This window comes from Lissotriton vulgaris, chromosome 11 (assembly GCF_964263255.1).
Source record: "Lissotriton vulgaris chromosome 11, aLisVul1.2, whole genome shotgun sequence".
In the NCBI taxonomy this organism is placed as follows: Eukaryota; Metazoa; Chordata; class Amphibia; order Caudata; family Salamandridae; genus Lissotriton; species Lissotriton vulgaris.
In genome coordinates, this window is record NC_141699.1 from 583,168,647 (window position 1) to 583,190,355 (window position 21,709).

A 21,709-nucleotide genomic window follows, 5' to 3' on the forward strand; every position below is an offset into this window, starting at 1 on the left:
TCTGCGCTGGCCCGGCCTTATTATCCACAAACAACAAGGAGAAGCTCATTTGCTTCAATCACTCGGGCTTCTGCTCGGCGGCTCCCACGGGCCTTGCAGCCACTGCCTCATTAGAGAGATGCTCCTTATGCAAGAAGAAGCGGAGATAGTGCACTGGAGGGGCGGGGGAGTGAGACATGCCGGAGAAGTGGGGCTGAGAGGTGGACGCACAGCAAACAATCCTCCGACCCCAGGAGGCTCGCCTTGGAACTTGTGTGTACTATATAACTTAAAGGGGTTCGACAAAAGCAAAGGTTGGCCGGAGCATGGACTGCTCACCTCTCAAACTATTTATTTATTTATTTATATGCTTATATAGCGCTGGAATCGACCCCCGAAGGGGTATCTCTGCGCTTGGTTCACCCTGTGTGCATGAAGCAGAGTTTTAGGAATGCGCAGGAAATTATGCTGTCTGAAACAAAAATGTCTTTAGTATTTTCCTAAAGACAAGGTAGTTGGTATTTTGTCTCAGACTGGGGGGAGGTTTATTCCAGAGGGTGGGGCCCAAGTATGAAAGTGCTCGACCACCCTGCCTTGCCTTTCTAATTGAGGGAACCTGTAACAGTAATTGGTTACTGGAGCGAAGGGGGCGTCCCCCCTATGACTCCTTGGCACACATTGTTATGTGCAATCTACTGCTCCGTCCTTTCTCTTTCTGATTTTAGCTGTATCCCAATAAGGGCAAGAAGACTGATGCTTTCATAAGACCAGGCATGGCAGGTGCCGTAGGGTGCTACCTCTAGGTGGTGCCAAATTACAAGAAAAGTTCAGAAAATTGGCATTTTCCTGCCTGAGCCATTTGGTGCCTTCAGCCTGTCTATGGGTTTAGTTGATAGCTGTCCTTTGTGTGCTCCTTGTAGGCAGTCACACACAATAGGGAGCTTAGGTGTGCCTAGATGCCATCTCCGACGGGATGGGAGGGGGGAAGCTGGGCACCGCCTCACTTACACTTACATAGGCTGTCTTCTGCCCCCACTCAAATGTGTGCTCCTTCTAGGCAGTCACACACAATGGGGAGCTTAGGTGTGCCTGGATGCCATCTCCAACGGGATGGGAGGGGGGAAGCTGGGCACCGCCTCACTTACACTTACATAGGCTGTCTTCTGCCCCCACTCAAATGTCTGCATATCCCCTTTAGTTAGTGTGGAGCCAGGGCAGGGAAGGCTGGGCACCTGTGCACTTCAAAGGCATGCCTTTAAAAGCACCTCCTCACTTCAACGGCACACTTGGGTATAAATACTGGACCTCAGACACCAACTCTTCAGTACATTTCTGGACCTGTGGATACTCTGTCAGAAAGACGACTGCTGTCTGCTGAAAGGACTGCCACTCTGCTGGACTGCTGCTCTGAAGGACTACAGCCCTGCTGTGCTGACCTGCTGCCCTCTTGCCATGGTGAAAAGGACCAGGCCTGCATCAATTTAACCCATGACCAGTGAGTGACTCCAAGGGCTAGCTACCTGGCCTCCTGATAGAAGGCTCCAACAACCTCAACCCTAGCACCTTGAATCTGCCATCTATGAGTCTACCCTGCCAAGTGGTGCTTCCCCAGTCCTTCAAAGTGGGCCTAAGGTGCTCTGCCAGCCTCTGTGGATTCAGCAAAACAGATGCATCTCCTCTGCTGCACCCCAAGCAGAACTGACACATCATCACTTCTGCGTGAGTCTCCCTGTTGCAAAGACCCACATCGCATCACAAGCCTCAATAAAACTGCCACTTTAAGACCCATTTTCCATTGGATCTCTTTCCATCCCTCGTCATGTCAGCCTCAAGGAAGACAAAGGACTTTGCATCGCAGACTCGCAGCTCCACAGACCCGATGCATCACCTCAGCACCACAGCACATCCTTGACGCTGGACTTCGCATTGCAAGCCCCTGTCAATGAGATCCTTGATGACGACGCAGGACCTCGCAGTGCAACCTCACCACATCTCAGACCAGCGCATCACTTTGACTGCGCAATGCATCTCCAACTCGGACCATTGCAATGTTCTGCAAACCAAGATTAAGATACTTTGTTCTGCGTGCCAAACTGGGTCCCTGTAGCTGGACTGCCCTCCATGCTGTTCAGCCTGAACGTGCGACTTCGTCCTGGTCCAGCACGCCCAGTCCACAGTTGGCGCTTTTGGCTCTTTGGCCCTATTTTTACTGAAATCTTTAAAATTGTACATCTCTGGTGCTACTGATTTGGTTTTTGTCATTTGTGTCTGCTTTCTTTATTAAAAATAACTCTGCTTTTCTAACTTGGTGTGGGATCGTTTTTATGTGGTGTTTTTTATTTTATCATTGTTTTAATTGGTGCACACTCTTCGTGCTGCCTCTAAGTTAAGCCTGACTCCTCTGTGTGAGCTACCAGAGGGTTAGGCACTGATTAAGTTAGGGTTGGCCTGTGCCTCATCCTGACAAGGATTCTGGTTGTTACTTGGTCAGGGCTCACCCCCCCCCCCCCCCCCCCCCCCAGTCAACCAACAACCCAATTTCTTACATTGGATAATCAAACACAAGAAGTAGCGCAAGCAGCACAAAAGGGAGAGAGCATCATGACGAGATGAGCTGGTATTTGGTGGGGGAGAAGTACACGAGGGAGAAAGATGGAAAACACATGCTCCCTCAAAGTGCTTAACCAAAAAGAAAAAACTAGTTCCCTAAGCACGAGCATTGGAAGGATACAAGTCAGCCAATTACAATAATGGTAAAGAGGTTATTTTCCAGGGTGTGGACAAATACAAGAGGAAGGCAAGCATGAAAGTGTCAATAAAGCCAAACAATAATAAGCAAAGGTTAGGTTGTAAGCCCAATGTAAGTTCACCATTGATCTTTTACAGTTTGACAGCTTGCACTATGTGGTCGGTAAGCCATAATAGGCACTCATAGCTACTTCCACACTCAATCAAAATTGTGTGATCTTGGACAAATCATGTTTTCTGCTGCTGCCTCCGCATCCTTATCTGACAAATTCGGAAATGCGTAGTAATGGACCGAACAACAGCATAACATGCTATTCAGTAGCAGCAAGCAGGGAACGAGAATGGAGAGGCAGCGTGTTTGGGGGGCACGAGGGATGTACAAAATAAAATACAGTTACTTCCTCACCGCCGCCACCGCCGTGATCCTTTGTCTCTTTCTGTGGCCGCTTGAACCAGGAAGTACACAGGCTCCCTCCCCTAAGCCAATCACAATGCTGCAATGCAGCATTGTGACTCGTCTGAGCACCATGGCTCGGTGCTCAGATGGGGAATGGGAGGCTGGGCATGTTACCCAGCAGGCTGTGCAATGCAGCCTGGTGGCTAACATGCAAAGTGTGCATGACGGTCGGGCCGGCCAAGCAGTCATGCACACTTTGGAGTGCAGCAACCACTCCTCCTCCCGGATGTCACGGGGGCCCAGCCCCGCCCCCCCCCCCCCAACCTGGCTGATACTTTACATAAAATGATAACTACAGAAATAGCTTCTGCTATTATCATTTTTTGTTGATTTTACTTTTACACAGCTCTGGAAGCAGTGGTGCGACACGCCTCTGCCTTAGCAGAGCAGCCGCCACTGAATTTGCTCTATAGCAAAATTGTGCCATTTTGTAGGCACGGTATTGCAACTTGATTAGCATTCTTAGAAATCACTAGGGCATATTACCAAGCAATAGCGATAATTATCGCTATTGCTTGGTTAGTGAGAAAAAATCATCGCTGAGCTGCGGCGATTTTTATCTCAGATAAACCTTGGTATTACAAAGGTTTTACGCAAATGCGATAAAAATCCGAAATAATGCATGAATATCGCTGAAAAGTCAGCGATATTCAGGCATTACTGAGGTAATGCTCTTAGCCATGTTATCCACCTACCATTGGATAACATGGCTAAGAACTGCTCAGGGGCAGGTGTTAGCTTTTGGAGATATTCGCGCTTAGCGCGAATATCTCCAAAAGTTGGTAATAGGTGATAGCGATGTTAGCGACTGTTTCCAGTCGCTAACATCTTGGCACGCCCACTTTGCATGTCATTAGTGATAAATATCACTGACATGCAAAGCGGGCCCCAAGATGGTCGCTATCTCCTACTAGCTGTCGCTAACTGGTGTTAGCGACAGCTAGGTAATAGGGAGATAATTTTATCTCCGCTTTCTTGGCTTTTAAAGCCAAAAAAGCGGAGATAAACCCCCTTGATAATATGCCCCAATATTTGTATGCTCTGTCGGGGCTAAGGTTTCTGTTATTGAACGAAGAAAACTGAGTTGTAATCATGACTTACTTTCGACAAACTGATCCTAGACATTTCTATATCCGCCTGTGCCGCGGTTTTCTCTCTGACATGTATGGGAGTTCCTAGAGCGGAAACAGGCTCCCCTCCAAATACTACATAAGCAAAAGCACTTCTGCATTCTAAGTGCGTGCTTACACGAAGCTGCCAGCCCAGACCCGTGTTTTTATGTCGCAGCCTCTCATTATTCCCCCTCACGTAGCTGGAAGGCTGCGAGTCTCTTAAGCAAATATTGAAGATCGAACATTTCAGCTCCAGGGGCGCAGCGCCAAACATCTTACACTGGGTAAATATTGTCCTGTCACTCAGGGAGGGAGCGTTGCTGTACACTCGAGGCTCTGCTGAGATGTGAAGGAATCCTGCCGCCAGACCTAAACCGAGGGAACCTTCTCGCGCGCTTCTCTGAACCAAGGGCAGCGAGGCTTCTGCTGGCGCGTGCATGCCCAGCCTCGTAGGGGAGGCCCCCGTCAGATTAAGGCCGCACCTCAGGAGCCCACTTTCAGACCAAGGCCTATAATATCTGTTTGAAATAGGAATTTCAGGTTTGTGCTGTATGGGTCATTTCGGAGTGGCGCAGGCAAAACCATGTGCCCTGTGATCCGGGGTCTCCGACAAGATATGCATAAGCATTAGGTTGACTGGGGCCCACTCCCCTGCCAGTGCTTAATTTGCAAAAGAATGAGAGCCGGTGCCGAAGCCCTGCTCAAAAGCCCACGACAGGGGCAATTATATGTCGGCTGCCAAATACCAACGCTGTGTAGAATTAAATCCGAATTATGCCTCTTTAATTCACCAGCAGACACTCCTTGCTTTTTTATTTCACTCTTGTGGGTTCCTGCTTTGTCCCTTTTAGAAGTTTTTTTCTGTCTTTCTCTTCCTCTGTCTTTCTGTTTTGTGTGCTTTCCCTCTCTTGCTCTCAGATAATGCCTTACGCAGAAAAATAAGTGACGGTCCCCAAACATGAGTGACTGTGGCCCTCACCAGAAACCACTGCTTCAAATTGAGGGCTGCCTGCGCCACAGGACATGCAGGGAATGCCGTACACCCTGTTTTTACATTTCTAGGCTGAGCTTCTTCTCAAGATGTGCAAGGCATGTGCTGAGCATTCGCAGGCTGTCTGCCTTCACCCAGCGGAACAGATAGCTATCTATCATTCTCTCTCTCTCTCTCTCTCTCTCTCTCTCTCTCTATATATATATATATATATATATATATATATATATATATATATGGATGTACGTTGTTACAACGCATGCTTTTATCATGCATGCCTTAACAACGCAGGTTTTTCAACGCAAGTCGGGTGCTGGATAGTGAATAGTTTAATTAACTATTCCAACTCCAGTCCAGGGAAGGTGTTGGATAGTAAATTAAACTATTACCTATCCTAGAGCGCCCACAGCGCAATTCGGGAAAAACCTGCGTTGTAAAGGCACTGCGTGGTAAAAGTTGCGTCGTAAAGGATGTTTATATATATATATATATATATATATATATATATATATATATATATATATATATATATATATATATATATAGGGAAACATCCTTTACGATACATATATATATAAATTGTTCTTCATGCAAAAAGAGCCCGAGGCATGGCTGCTTCGTCGTGACAGACACTTAGCACCCCATCTGTCCATACCACCAATACTTTTCATTACAAGAAGAATGTTGACTCAGTGGCGCAACCAGGGCTTTTGACGCCTGAGGCGATACCTCAGTTTGCCCCTGCCCAGTGCTGATAAGAGCGGGGGGAGGGGCTTGCTGGCGATTCACCATGCCATGCGGCGAGGGGTAACGAGGGAGAATAAAGAAGAGAAAATAAGGACAAAACTTACCTTGCGCTCGTGGCTTGCCGCCGCCCTCAAAAAAAGGGACGCCCGGAGCGTACTGGCCTCGCCCAGCTACGCCACTGCATCGACTCCTATTTCAAGGATTTCAAGCCCTTTTATTGTACATTTTGAGCTATTCCGCAGTACTCGATCAGTCCTTCCTTTATGTGTTTCAGCTCTCATCTGAGCCTTGCTCACAGGTGATTTATATCTCCATTTAAAACGGACCATGTGTCTCTTAAAGAAAGAACCCACCTTATTATTCAATAGTCTCTCTGTCATGTTATTTTCAGAATGCGCATTGAAAGCAGTGAAACACTGAACTTTCCACGGCGCGTACTTGTCCCCTTCACAGTTCATTATTGAAAAGCCGCAGCATTGGTTTATATTATAAACAGGTTACATGTGCATAAATCTTGCCTTATTAAATGGTGAGTCTGCCATTCGCTTTCAGCGCTTTGAATCCATTCGAAATCAACAAGAAGAAAAGCAAATATTCCATTTGCAAACCCTTGCCCTCCTCACTTACAATTTTTTCTTAGGATAAGTCCTATATTTTTCTCAGAATAGGAGGGCGGGTTAGGCTTCTTTCATTAAAACAACCAAACACCGTTCTCCGTGCAGAAAGAGCACCAGACCCTGGAGACTACTGGTGGTGTCTGTCTTTAACCCGTTGACCATGGTGCGAATTTCGCCGCGGTGCGGGTGAAATAATGAGTGGGCGGGGTTTGGACGGCCCCCGGCCGTCCACTGCACACACCCACTGTGACATCGGATGGCCGGGGGGGGGGGGTTATGAATGAGCAAGGGTCACAGGAGAGGTGAAATGCATAGGTAAGGACTGATAGATGACTGTCGCATATCTCAAAATGTAAAATAAAAGTGCTTGAATCCCTTTGAACTAAGAGTCGACGTTCTTCTTGCAATGAGAAGTGTTGGGGTAATGTTTCAGAGGACATTCAGTATTTGGTTTGCTAATTATTTTTTGCGCCATTTGACAAATTGTGATGAACCTTTCCCAAAAAAAGTCTTGTGATTTGGTGTAAATCCGTTCAGTTGTTTTGGAAAAATTATGGTTTGAAATGTATGTATATTTTACACTCCAGAGGTTCTGAAGACCCGACAGATCACTACTAATTACCTCACATATTATATCACTCATGACATGTTCTATGACATCATTGATAACATCACTGCAACATCTGAAATTACATCATTGCTAACAGTGTGCATGGTGGGGTGCAAATTATATATACTTTAGGGCACAAGTTATGTTTGCTTAAGTAACTATTATTGGTATATATATATATATATATATATATATATATATATATATATATATATATATATATATATATATATATATATATATATATATATATATATATATATATATATATATATATATCCACTTCAACACAAGTTGCCTGTAAAGGAGGTACCCAAACTTGAAATTCATTTAGCCATCCATCTTTAATGGGGGAAACAGCGAGGCACTCGAACTGCAACACAAAATAATGTCCAGCCTGTCCAGCCTGACGCGTTTCATGCAGGTAGCATTTCTTCAGAGGCCACGGACTTCTGGGCCAGCAACACAATGATTTCAAACAGCACTACTTAATGATGTATGACGCCCCCAGTGGGCGTGGCCACTCGCTTGGCCTTGTGGGACTCGTAGTGCATGGTGTTCCTCAAGTGAGTCATCGTGTTGTGACTCGAATGTTCAAAAATTAAAAAACCAAGTGGGGTGTGTGTAGCACAAGGAAATATATATATATATATATATTCTGAGCCCGATTAAATGGTCAAAACCTGAACTGTTGTGCTGCTTTCTGTTTGCTGTGCAATTCACGTGACAGCAGCTTTGTTATATATGTCTCCTGCGGATGGGATCGTGTTGAAGAGCGAGGTTTCTTCACATATACATATATATGACAAATCTGCTGTCTGATGGTTATATCCATACATATATGTGTATGTGTATATCACACACACACACACACACACATATATATATATATATTCAAAGTACATAGATGTAGAGCTAGGAATACTAAATCTGTAACTATATATATATACTTCCATTGACGAGTTAGAGTGGTAGTTGGTATTCTGGACTTAATATTTTTGCAGGTCAATATAGAAAGCTCAATATTTTCACATACAACTGCAGCACATGAGCATGATGGAAAAAGCACTCTGAAACCATCAGGAAAAGACTCTCATCTCTTTCCCTATTTGGTGTCTGAACGTCCTTTCCCTCTTTCCCTTTTCCATCTTATATATATTTGCATTTTGATTTCCCCACACTTCAGACTGCCTGATTCACACAAACTGAGTAACTAGCAAATAACGGAGTGCGTATCCATCTATTTAATGCATCATGGACGGAAGCTGTGTTTCCAAACGCTGCTTCACTTCTGAGGCATTCAGTAGAACAGAATTGGTCAGGAGTAGCTGCTTCATCAGCACAATTATCCAGTGCTGTTGAGCCAATCAATACCAGAAGGCCATTCGGTGTGCGCCGGAGGAAGTGATATGACAGCACTTTGCTTTCTGCAGAAATATACATTTTTATGGCAAATTTGTCCGTCTAGGTTTGGGGTTTACTCTATCATACGACAAAAATATCACATCCATTATATTGATTATAACTATGTTGACATGGGTCATATCATTATAGCTCCACTGCCACAGCACCAGTTGTGGCTGGTGACCTTTAAAAACGGTGGGCCATAATCACTGGCTCGACTTCCAGTTTTTGAGCCAGACTACTTTACGGGGGGTTTGGTGGGGGATTTGCTTGCACTCATACTTACTCATTCTCACTCAGCTTGATTGATTTACTATCATTCGCAGTTGCAGTCATGTTTACTTACGCTGACTCGCATAGTCTCACTCTGTTTTAGTGACTTATGCAGTCTCACACATTCTCACTCTGACCCACATAATCCTATTCTGACCCACTCAAACTCATTGATTTATGCATTATTAGTCATACCCACTCTGACCCACTCAGTCCCACTCTGACCCACTCAGTCTCACTGAGTTATGGAGTCTCGCTCATTTCCATTCTGACCCCCTCAATCCCACTGTGAGCAACACAGTCCCACTGACTTACACAGTCTTACTTATTCAGATTCTAATCCAATGAATCCCACTGTGATCACTCAGTGACACTGATTTATGCAGTCTCACTCACTCATACATCTGCCCACTCCGACCCACTCAGCTCCACTCGGATTCACTCAGTTTCTCTGACGTAACCAGTCTCACTCATTCCCACTCTGACACACTCAGTACCTCTGATTTATGCAGCCTCAGTCAGTCTAGCTTTGACCCATTGAGTCCCACATTAACCCACTCAGTCTCACTGACATACACAGTCTTTCTTATTCCCACTCTGACCTACTGTGACCCACTCAATCTAACTGACTTGTGCAGTCTCACTCAGTCCTAATCTGACCCACTCAGGCCTACTCTGTCCCAGTCTGAGCAATTTAGTCTCACTGACTCATGCAGTCACACTCATTCCTACTTTGACCCACTCATTCCCAATCTTGCCCACTTAGTCCCAAAATGACACCCTTAGTATTACTGTGAGCCACTCAATTTCACTGATTTATGCAGTTCACTTATTCTTACTCTGCCCCACACAATCATACTCTGGCTCACTCTGACCCACTCAGTCGAACTGTAGCCCATTCAGTTTCACTGCCTTACAGAGTCTCACTCATTCCCACTCTGACCCACTGTGACTCACTGATACTCACTGACTTATATCGTCCCACTGTGACTCACTCAGTCCTGCTGACTCACTCAGTCTGACTCAATCAATCTCACTGATTTTCACTCTAACTCTCACTCATTTTCTGACTAGCTCAGTCTCCTCCTGACTCACTCAGTCTCACGCACAGCAGCTCTAAGTTACACTGTCATTCCCCATCACTCACTCTCATACATTCTCACTCAATCTGACACACTTGTTTACTGACTCTCTCACTTTCACACTCACATGCTTGGACACACAAACATGCTCACACATAAACATGCAGGCTTTTACAGACACACACTTTCATCCATACCTACACACAAATTTGAAAGCTTTCTTGTCCTAAATTGTTGCCTGCGCAGAGCCCCTTTGGACTCATGGGGCCTCATTTACTACTTTTTGGCGCAGAGTAGCGCCACAAGTTTCCTTGCTGCACTGCCCTGCATCAAAAGTAAAGGACAGGAATGCGCCATATTAATGAAGTACCTCACATTCCTGTCCTCTCTTCTTGCGCTGCCCACAAATTGGTGCCTAGCGCCAATGCAGGCACCCTTGCACCATAGTGCAAGGGTGTCTGCATTGCTGGCACAATTGTTTTTGTGCAGTAAGGGACATCTTCCTGCACAAAAACAATCAACAGAGGCTTTTCCTCTTTCTATGTGTGCTGCAGAATGCAGCACACAAAGAAAGAGGAAATAACTAGGAAAAATAAAGTTATTTCTCCTCGCTGCACCTCTCCTGGGGAGGCACACAGTTTTGACGCATGCCCAGGTTTACAGATCCTTGTCAATCTGGGAATGTGTCAAACCCAAAGCAACGCCTATGGGACGCCTACTTGATGTAGAGTAATGCAATGCAGGGCTTTGCGCTGTCTTGGATTACTCCCATCTATGAAGCCATGTTAAGCCACGTAGGGTGGCTTTGCGTCATCACATAGATATGATTACGAGGCCTGCGTTACCAAACTCTCATAAAAAGTGATGCTCTGGTGGCACATGCCTCTTGTAAATGAGGGCCCTTGATCTTTTCTTCCTCTTGGACTGGAGCATGAAACTGAAACCTCAAATCTACGCAGTCCCAGATTTGAGATTTCAGTCTTTGATCGTCTGTCCCACACTTTTCCAACTCTGTGACGAGTTGGGAAAGGGTAGGGTGGCAGGTTGATTGGCATGTATCCAGGGGTTAAGCTTGCAGTGCCCATGGGTATCTTTCGGTGTGACGTTGCAGCACATCATATGCCGGGATCCAGAGGCCAAGTTTGGTATTTCACCCAGCCCTGGATAATCTCTCTGATGGCTGGTACAGGCCTCTTCATGCGCCTTCGCCAGCCATCATACAGATTTACTGCATGTTAGAACTTCTTTTCTTATAGTAGTAAGACTGAATATTAACTTACATTCACTTTTGCGCTATTTAAAATGGGCCTGCAAACAAAAAGGGCATAGTCATGGAGCCCTTCAGGGAGAACCACCTGAGTGCCTGTTTTTATACACCTGTAGTAAGCAAAGACAATTAATTTAACCCAATATTTCGCTCATTCATATATCTGTATTAACCCTGGGTGTAGGACTACGCGACACTCGCATAGTTTGTGTACTTTGCACAACTACGTGCTACGCGAATTGCACGTAGCACTGTGCAAAAACGTGTAGCGTAGCAGGCATTTATTGCTTGCTCGCTGTCCTCAACGTCAAGTTGGCGACTGTGAGCGAGCAAAATGACATGCCGGCGAGACTTTTTCCTCGTTCACTATCAGCAACATCAAGTTGCCGATCGTGAGCGTGGAAAATAAACCCACCTGCGAGATTCTCAATGCGGGGAGGTCAGGTTTCTCATTGTGAGTGGTCGCGTATACTCGCGACCCCTCATGATGAGAAACTACCTGTCCGCATTGAGAAAACTGCCGCTCGAGTACAAATCTACTCGAGCGGTAGAAAACGACCGCTTGCACTGTGGACGATAGCGTTTGCAATGATTGCACAGTGCAGACAAGCATCTGGCACTGTGCAATCAGTGCGAACAGCATTTTCCCTACTGCACTACGCAGTTCGGGTAGCTACGCGTAGCTTGCGTAGTGCGAAGTGCACTCCGCGTAGCTACGCGTAGTGCGACTACGCGAACTACGCCCAGGGGATATTACACACTTTTTAGTCAAATTGATTCTTGCCTGTACAAGAGTCGACATAGTTCCTGGTCTATTTGGTACTTATGCCAAGGGGTCTTAGGGAAATACTGCAATTTTTTGTAGTAGAAAAAAACCCTTGTTCATGCATGTCCTTAGTGAAACACTTATACCAGCTGGCTCGCTGTCATACTTTGAAAATAATATTTACACTTACTTAAGCATCAGTGCAAAATGTAATAAAACAAACTAGGCTTTGTGGAAAGCCAGGTACTCTTACATTGTCTCAATATCTTTACAGATCATATTCCTTCTCATTTTAGCAGCCCTTGTAGCTCGCTCATACCAGAAATGTAACATCTCTCTCTCCATTGGATCTCGGGCAGGGGCAACTCAACCATTTCTTAAATGTGCTTTTCTACCCCAGAAGAACATTCTCTTGGTGGTGGCATAGTAAACAATAAGGCACAACTCATCATGTGAGTAGGTTTGCGAATGCCCCCCCCCCATACCTCTCTCTAGTTCACTTAAATAAAGAACTGAGACAAGGATCAATGGCATACGCGTGTGTGGTAATGAGGAAGACCCTTTTTTGGGGGGCCAGAGCTCCCTCCTTATATTTGTGTGCCCACAGTGCCCAGTAAATAGGCCACCAATGAAATGCAGGTTTGGGTTCAGCAACACCTCTCCCTCTTCTGCACTTACATGCTTGATGAAAAGGGGCTCCAAGTCAGGTAGAGTCTTGAGACGTCTGCTCTCTGTTGCCTTCCTGAGGCACAGTTCCTGGCCATCCAGCCCTTGGGTCCCCTTCAGTCCAGTCCTTTCTATCGGACTGATAACCCATGCCATTTAGGATCCCTTCCACCAGGGGGGAATGAAGGTCTTTGCTGCCCTTGTCAGCAGCAGCGGTGGCCTGCACTGATTACGGGTTGGGTGGGGGTGGCAGTGGGGGGGGGGGGGGGGGGGTGGGTGTTGGGGGCATAGCAGGTTAAATAAATAAAATACATTATCTTACTTGCTTGCCGCGTCCTTCTTGCCACTCCTCCTGGTCGCATCTCTCTTCCTCCCGCAGGCAGGAACAGGAAGCAGCCTGGAAGCACCCAAGCTTCCCTTAGCCAATCACAATGCTGCAGCATTGTGATTACTCTGAGCGCTGTGGCTCGGCGCTCAGACAGGGCATGGGAGCCTGGGCATGTTCCTCACCCAGGCTGTAATGTAGCTTGGGTGGAAAAGAGGGAAAGTGTGCATGACTGGTTTGGGCGGCCCGAGATGACTGGTCAGTCATTGCACACTTGAGAGTGGGGGAAAACCACTTCTCGGTGTAGTGGTGGAGGAACCCTTTGGTCTGATAACCTGTGATGACTTTTGACTACCATCATTTTAATTCATTTTTGTGTGTTATTTTACACTAGCCTGAATGTACGACATCCTGCATATGCCTTGTTTCTCTTCTCGTAGTTTTGAAGTAGGAGCTGTCTCAGTATAACAGCCTTGTCAAGAACAGAACATGTGGGATGTGCACTTGAAAGCATGAGAGAAAGAGAGACAGGTGTGGAATATTTTTTTTTTGATCTCGAAGTGCAGTCAGTGGTGCACAAATGTGCACTGTGTTGTACATTGAGAGATGAATTCTGTGATGCTATAAGCAGTGGTGCACAAATGTGCATTGTGTTGTACATTGGCAGGTATTATTAATTTCTTACTATTGGCTTTGATATGGCCTCATGTCATCCTGAATTCTGACTCTGCCTTGCTTGAGCTTTTCTGGGTGCACAGACAGGCTTGCAAGTTGTTTGGGTTAATCACGTTCAAGGATTGTTTTGTGAGAGATTGTATAATGTACCCTGGAAGGCTTTCATAAGCTTTGTCAAGATAAAGGTTTGCATGTGAGAATGTAGAGGGAACGTGGGAACTACAGTGGAATGCTTGCCTGGAAGCTTGCCAGTTCCAGTAAGTTTCCTTGGCTCAGAGGGGAAGACTCTCGAACCTTCTATTGTGTGTTTTGAGATTATAAAGCCGAGGGTTGTTGACTTAGAACGCAGGATTTTGGAAACTGAATGGGGATGGACGCATCTACTTTGGTACAGCGGAACCCTGGTTGCTAAGGCTCTTATCCCCGGATGTTAAATCCCCCAGTCAGGAGTAGGCTAAGATACAGTGTTTGCACTAGGTGAAGTGTTGAGTTTTAATTATTGCCATTGTGATGTGTGGCCAGTGGCTTTGATCATGTGAAGTGTTTTCTTTGTGATGTGTGAATGAGTCAGAGTGCACATCCAAAGTAATCATTTGATGTATTTAGTTTATATATCTTTCTGATTATTTCTTGCAGGACGTCCAGTACTATTTGCTGCTTGTTTATCCATTAGTATTATTCATGTATTTAACTGTTGCATTTACCAAGTGTGTTATTATGGCTTGCATATAAATATATATCACTATATACATTTGAATGTGGTTCATTTGACATTTAGGAAAGCATTTCTGTTAGAGAGCATTGCATAAATAAAACCCCAAGCCTTATTTGCATTTTGTAAAGGGAAACCCTTTTCTAGGTGTTGTTGTGTTTTGCTTTGCCGTGTTTCAGCCACCGTGTGGGAAATTCTGTGTTATCTGAAAGGTAGAGCAATACACTTGGCTGCTCTGTAAGCCCCGCCCGCCTCGCCTTGGAGTCGCAAAGCTGCCGCGCATAAAGTAAAAAAAATAAATTAAAATAACTAAGTTATTATCATTTTATCTTTTCTTATATTTCTTGAAAAGAACAGAGGGGTTATGCTCCTCTGCCTTAGCAGAGGAGCCATCACTGCTTGTCAGGCTTTCCAAGATCAGAGGTCCCACAACTTTCCTCTCAGACAAGGTAGAGGTCCGCAGGCTTCTTCGAGAAACTAGCTATCAAAAAACAGTATGAACGTCCACTTGCACCCTTGTATGTTCTTGCAAATGACCAACCGTTCAGCAACACTGCTCCCCGTCAATCAAAAACTCAATAATTCCTCACCTATTGTATAATACTTTCTTTCTGGAGGAAATGCAATAGCTCACTTCCAGTCCTTGTAGCACGTGGCATGCCCACTGCTCTGCCAGCAATGCACCTGCTGCAGTCTACAAGCTCCCACATAGTGTGCATGAATATCTGTTAGGAAAGGGTGCACAACAAAAGGCACACCTACCAGATGTCACATGACCCCTCAATTGTGTTCCAATACCACCCCATTGAAACCAAATCTCTTCAGCTCTTCTCCTTCTAGCACGAGGATAGAACCCTCTCTAAACCCTTGCCAGTGATTCTGTATCCCTCATCAATAAAACGAAATACTTTGTGCGCGCTGCAACGCAATTTGCGTTGCAGCGCGCGCAATGTAATTTGTTTTATTTATTTACCACCCCCCACCCTGCCTCTCCCCTGCCTCACCGCCCCGCAACACTCCCACTACGAGCCGATACTGCCTTTAGCGATTCAGAAAAGGGGGTGGTGATGAACAGAGTGTCTGAATTAAGCAGACCACTCTTACCCAGTCCAAAGATCAGGGCTTGATCCATCACCGTTATTTATCTCACTGCACCATCCCCGCTCAGAACCTGGCTATATGCAAATCAGTCTGTCCCTGGCCCAGTGCATCATGGGAACAGGGCAGACTAAACTACCAAGCCAATTCTTCACCAGAAAGGAGACAAGCTACCGGGGACCGGTTTCTGGCATTTCAGCCGTCTTCGGCCCGGCTTGCTTGAATCCTGATGGTGCAGTGAGAAAGGGACTCATGTCTGAGTATACACTGCCACACCTATATTGGCCAAAAACGATTCAGAAAAGGGGGTGGTGATGAACAGAGTATCTGAATTAAGCAGACCACTCTTACCCAGTCCAAAGATCAGGGCTTGATCCATCACCGTTATAATGCCTTTAGGGCTGGGGCATACTCAATTAACCAGTTCGGCCCAAATTCTGCTATACTTTTAAAGACACTCATCTACAAGAATCTTTGTATTTGCCTGTTAGCTAGTCAGACTCTAAATTGTTTACTTCCTCCTGAATACCTGCTTTGCAGCAACCTTCTGCAGTTATCGCTCCTATAATCGTTTTAACTCTTGTGCAAGGAAGAGGAGTACATTCAATATCTGTAGGAGGTGCTCTTTCATTATCAAAAAAATCGCTGCAGTGGTGTGGTAATAGGGTTGTGTTTGATGGGTGTAACACTGGCACTGTATTGCTGTTCATGCATTCAAAGTCAAATTCACCACTCGATTCGGTTAGGAAAGACAACGATTTTAAATGCAGTTTGTAACTGATTGGGTGCAATTTTTGAAGAGGATTCTGATTATGTTCTCAGGAAACGTCTGCAGTCAAATCATTCATTAAAACTCATCAAAGGATATAGGTAGAAGGTTACCAAAGTCACACTCCGGACATTCTACAGCAATCCCCTCCACCTCCCCTTCCCCCTTAATGGGACATTTGCATTAGGAGGTACACGAACCCTAGTGTTTCTGGAGACGGAGGAACACCTCTTTTATAGTTCTGAGGTTTCTTTCTGCTTTCAGTGCTGATTCAAATTGTTTTGATCGAATTATAGCATGGTTAAATCTCCCAAAATGCACTGCTTTGGCAGAGAAGAGTCTAGGACTGGAACCATTGGGCCTCATTTATGAGGCCGTGGGTCACTTTTACGACGCCGGTGAGTCACTTTTAGTGACGCACCAGCAGCGTAAAAAATGTGCCTTGTTGCACCATATTTACAAAGTGACGCATCTGGGTAGATGCGTCACTTTGTAAACCCCTGCGCTACATTATACCTGCGCCAGGTATAATGTATGCAGGGGGGCGTTCTGACGCAGGAAAAGGTCATAGAAGTGATGCAGTGAAATCTATAAGATTTCACTGCGCCACTCTAGGACGCAAAAGCGTCAATTTCTTACGCCTGCCTCACAGCAGGCGTAAGACTGACGCAGCCCTTTCACATGGGGGTTGCCCCTTGTGAAAGGACACATTGCTGGAGTTGCGTCACTTTTGTGACACACTCCAGCAATGCGTTACTTTTGCGCCATACAGATACATCAGAAATACTGACGTATCTGTAACTCCTTGCGACATGATGCGTCATACTGTAAATATGACGCATCATTGGTGTCGCAAGGAGGGCGCAGTGAAAAGTGACGCATCGCTGTTTTCACGCAGCGATGCGTCACTTTTCATAAACGAGGCCCATTGTTTCTCATTGACATGGTGTGATGTGTACTTCCTATCTAAAGTTGTTGGCTTGTAGATAGATGTCCTCCAAAATGAAAATAAGCATGTTGTAGGGATATCGCCCTTATCGAAATTGAATCATATATTGTGAGAAGAAACACAAGAAATAAGTTGGGTTCTAGAAGTCAGACAATAACACTCATTTCCACAGTTCTAGAATTAAACAATGTACATATTAAAGGATTAAAAAACAGATTAATTTCATTTTGCATACATGTCACTCTAAGGTACTGATTACCTTGGATGGTATTTGCTATACGCTAATTTCACATGTGCACATTGCCTGGCAGTTTCTAAGTGCCTACAAATTCCCGCCAGAAAAAAACTGGAGCGTCAACAGGCTCGTGTGCTGCCTTTTTTTGCCCCTTGGCCACTTTGGTATTACAGAAGAATCTGCAGATGCTTGTACAGCCCCTTCTGTAATACAGATCGCATGCAGTGCCAGTGGGATCTCAAGGGGGATTTCCCTCCTTAGTAAGGGGGTGTCCTCTTGCAAATGAGTGAACGCCTACTCTCTGTTCTGTGGTACATTACAGATGTGCACAGATGCAAAGGAGGTGCCAGGAGGGATCCCTTGAAGGGGGAAATGGAAACCAAAGGGACCATCTATGCATCCCCTTGCAGGTGTGTTCAGTCACTCATTGCACTGCCTGCAGGCAGATCTCTGCTCTCATTTCAAAAGCAGGCCTCTCTCCTGCCTGCACAGAGATAGATGGACTGCCTGCTTCAAAGATACATTTGCCTTTTATGAATGTGCTGCCCTTAGGGCAGGTGTGAATTTGCTGGGGGCAGTGCACTAACTGTAACAGGATGCACTGACCCGATCGGCACCCGGTGCACCAAGTTAAAGGTCCACCAGGCACAGACCAGGCCTGTGTATAAGTCAGGCCCTAGTAAGAATATTGTTAAAAAATAGTGTGATATTCCAAGCTGATCACCATGGATTGTGCAAAGGTGTTCCCCAGTGTGAACATCGGAACACCTGTGAGTGGTCCATGGTGCATGAATGACACAATTGTGCTATTTGCCACCTAGATTTTTGTCAATATGTACCTGCTACATAACTATGGGAAAATAATGCAGGGTAGGCAATTTAAACATAGGCGAATAGTACATGTGTAATTAGCACATGGGCAAATGCGACTGCAATTGATACTTTGAGAGTAAAAAGGAATTAGCATCAGGCTTGTAATCCGGCCCTTTAATGATACTATTAGAGCCAACATCTGCCACCCTGCTTACATTAACACAAAAATGAGCACTTCCCTCTCAAGAAAAGTCTTCTTACCTGTGACGATGGAGGCCAGTCGGAATATATCAGAGAGGCGTGCGGTAACAGGCTCGTACGGCGAAGTTTCATAAAACTCCTCACCTGAAAAACAAAGCGACCTGGTTGTGAATGCAGTGGCACTTTGTGAGGCAGAGAAAAAAATGTCACTTCTACCCGGCGCCTTCTGAGGAAAGGAAATCTTACTGCCCTCAAGAGAAAAGCAAAATGTTGAACTCACATTTCTCGTCACAAGGGAATGCATTTCTGCACAACCGAGATGGGTACCCAGCCCTCTCACCTGTTCCTTGAACAACACTCTTGTTTCAGATCACCATTCTGACCCATTCTACTCTGGAGTCTTCGTGCACCCACAAGAGGTAAGGTGACCAGCTCTGGGTCCCATTCTTAATGCTAGCATCAGCCACATGGAGAGGATATGTCTTAACGGTCAGAGCGCCTGACCTTAAGATTGGGGAACCAGGTTCGAGTCAGGCCAGAAGCTCTAGCATCTTGTGATTCTGGGCAAATCGCTCAGGGCTCATTAGGATGTAGGTCGGAGGCTTTCCAACTGACATCCTTGGTTTAAGGTCTGACCACCTAATTACAATCTAGGCGCTTGGAGTTTAAACCAGCGGGTTCAACAGACTGGCTTCCGACGGGCTCAAGGAGCCCATTGACCAGTTGGAGGCCGCATATAATCCCCTACGGACGGCATTTCCCCATCAGAATTATGATGCTAGTTTCCGACAGGCTTTTCATGTTGGGCTTCCCAACACAATAAGCCTGTCGGAAATCAACTTTGGGGGCCCCTAGCCAGGGTCCCCATGCCTCCTCGGCCTCTGGTTGGGGGGCTGGGTGTACCTATGGTACCCCCCTGTAAATCTCTGCACCATGTGACATGCACAGTGATTTACAGGACCTCCCATTTCTCTATGGGAGCTTCTGCTGTGGCCTGTCTCTGACCGCTGCACAAATTTCCATAGAGAAATAGGAGTTTGCGAGCGCACCATGTGCGCTCACATTGTAATAGGGTGTTCGGATCCGCAGACCATTGGTCAGTCGGTTCCTACACCGAAACGGTGTCAGACGGACTAAAGTCCACCCAACATCGTAATTAGGGCCCTGATCTCTCTGCTCCTACAAAAAAAAATTCATGTGTCTGTCTGTAATGCAACCGGTGCTCATGTAAGGTGCTCTGATACCTTCAGGTGGAGGTCTTGCTAAATAAAACTGCAACAAAAAAAGGGCCTCTCCACTGAATTATTCCTGCGCAATATAGTCCCAGTGAGTGCAATCGATCTAGTCACCCTGCACCAGAGCAAATGTCCACATTTTCACTAGGGCTGACGCTTCCACCTGTAAACTTTTCCAACCGCTCTCCATGGCGGCTCTTGCAGGCAACGCTTTACATAGCAAATATGTTGTTCCTTTGGCTAGGATTAAGGAACCATTGAGGAAAAACATCAGGCCCAAATTTCTCATATCCCTTTCTTGTTTTCTTGAGATTGAGGGCATGAGCTTTGCTCCACTGCCTTATTATTTAACTGTGCCAATTAGCAACGTCTATGTATTTATCCCACTAAGGACAAACCATCAAAAGGCCTGCTATAAATGTTACCAAATTGTGGCAGCCATTTTGTCTTCTGGGGGCTTTCAAAGTGCTGCTACATTATTCCAGCCCTCAGCCCATTTTCAATAATCTCTTTGCTGCTGTTTATGCACCGAGTAATCGAGTTATCAATTTCAAGAAATACTAAATCTACAAGACTTATGGAAAACTTGCATTGCAGTTTGCATTGTTATATAACAAAGGATGGTTGTCTGTGATAGAATGGCCCATAAATAAACCACTGGTTTTCAGATGGATTCCCCTCCGAACAATGGAGATATTTTCGAGCATTTGAAGTTGTTGATTTAAAAATCATGTGAATCGCATCAATTACCACCCACAACAGGAGAAGCAGCCATTACATTACCTCTATACAATAAACATATTGCCAGTCGTGCGTCTCACACCATCCATCTGCCTTAATAGATTCAGATTCAAAGCAACTTGCAAAGATCTTTGTTTCTCTTTTAAAAGAATGTTGTCAACGTGTGGAAGAGAATAAGCTGGGTTTGCAAAATAGATAATGAATGAAGGGCAATTTGTTGAATTAAGTGAGGTTCTTTTAGAGAAAAAGAATACACAATCTAACATTGGGTTCGAGCTATCATTTTTAAATTCCCTTTTTTATTTCAAACATGGTATGCTATCCTTGTATTCATCAGGACCAGCCCTTCCCTTCATCAATTCAGGAAAGATTTGAAGACACTCTTCTTCATGTAACTTTGCATGCTACACAGTAAATAGTCCAGTTCCCCCTGAGAAACCAGCCCCCCACCTATCCATTCTGACTGTATATCCATCGTTAGCAGTGTACAACACTCCACTGCATTTCAGGTAGGTTAACACTGCACATTATGCAATGCCATGCAAACACTACATATTATGCATATACCGTGTTCAGAGCTCAGCGGCCGAAATCGCTCTCAACCTTCCCCACGCAGCACTCAGATCACACCATGCCTGAATGAGCTCCACTGGCTCAAAAATTAACACAATTCAAACTCCTCTCCCACACTTTCAAGGCAATACATAACACTGGCCCAGCATACCTCAACAACCTAATCAGATTTCAGAAACCTTCCGGACACCTTTGCTTGTCCGGACTCCTACTCACATGCCGCACATATGGAAAACTAGATTTGTTGGTTGAGCTTTCTCCTACTTCGCTCATAATGTGTGGAAAGACCTGTTGCTGCATATAAGAGCATCCTCCTCACTTCTTGAACTCCACAGGAAGCTGAAGACCTGGCTTTTCGAGTGGTCCCACTAGGCCCTAGATGTGGCTAGACTCACACCTGCTCAGCGCCAGGATACCTTCCTGGGTGATAGCGTGTTCTACAGATCTGCATCACATAACAAACCCACACAAATATAGTGATATTTTCTCTGGCTAAAATATAAAGCATGGATAGCTCTTTTTCTTCCCTATGCTGCGCAAGGGATCGCAACTTCTAGCTGGTATGACAGCCGGTCTACATTTTTTGTTCATTCATGCTTTGAAGAGGGACAAGCCTAATTTTCCCAAGGGATATTTTAGTGGGAAGGTTTATCTTTAGTAACAC

The 21,709-nt window shown here is 45.4% G+C and overlaps 1 protein-coding gene across 1 annotated transcript in view; it reads right to left on the reverse strand.

Annotated features, from left to right (window-relative positions):
- The window catches only part of GFRA2 (GDNF family receptor alpha 2), a 223,938-nt gene that overhangs the window by 51,480 nt on the left and 150,749 nt on the right, over positions 1 to 21,709 (reverse strand). Inside the window, exon 3 of the mRNA XM_086943661.1 lies at positions 18,557 to 18,640. Within this exon, the coding sequence (XP_086799787.1) occupies positions 18,557 to 18,640 (84 nt within the window). The remainder of the gene's footprint in view (positions 1 to 18,556; positions 18,641 to 21,709) is intronic.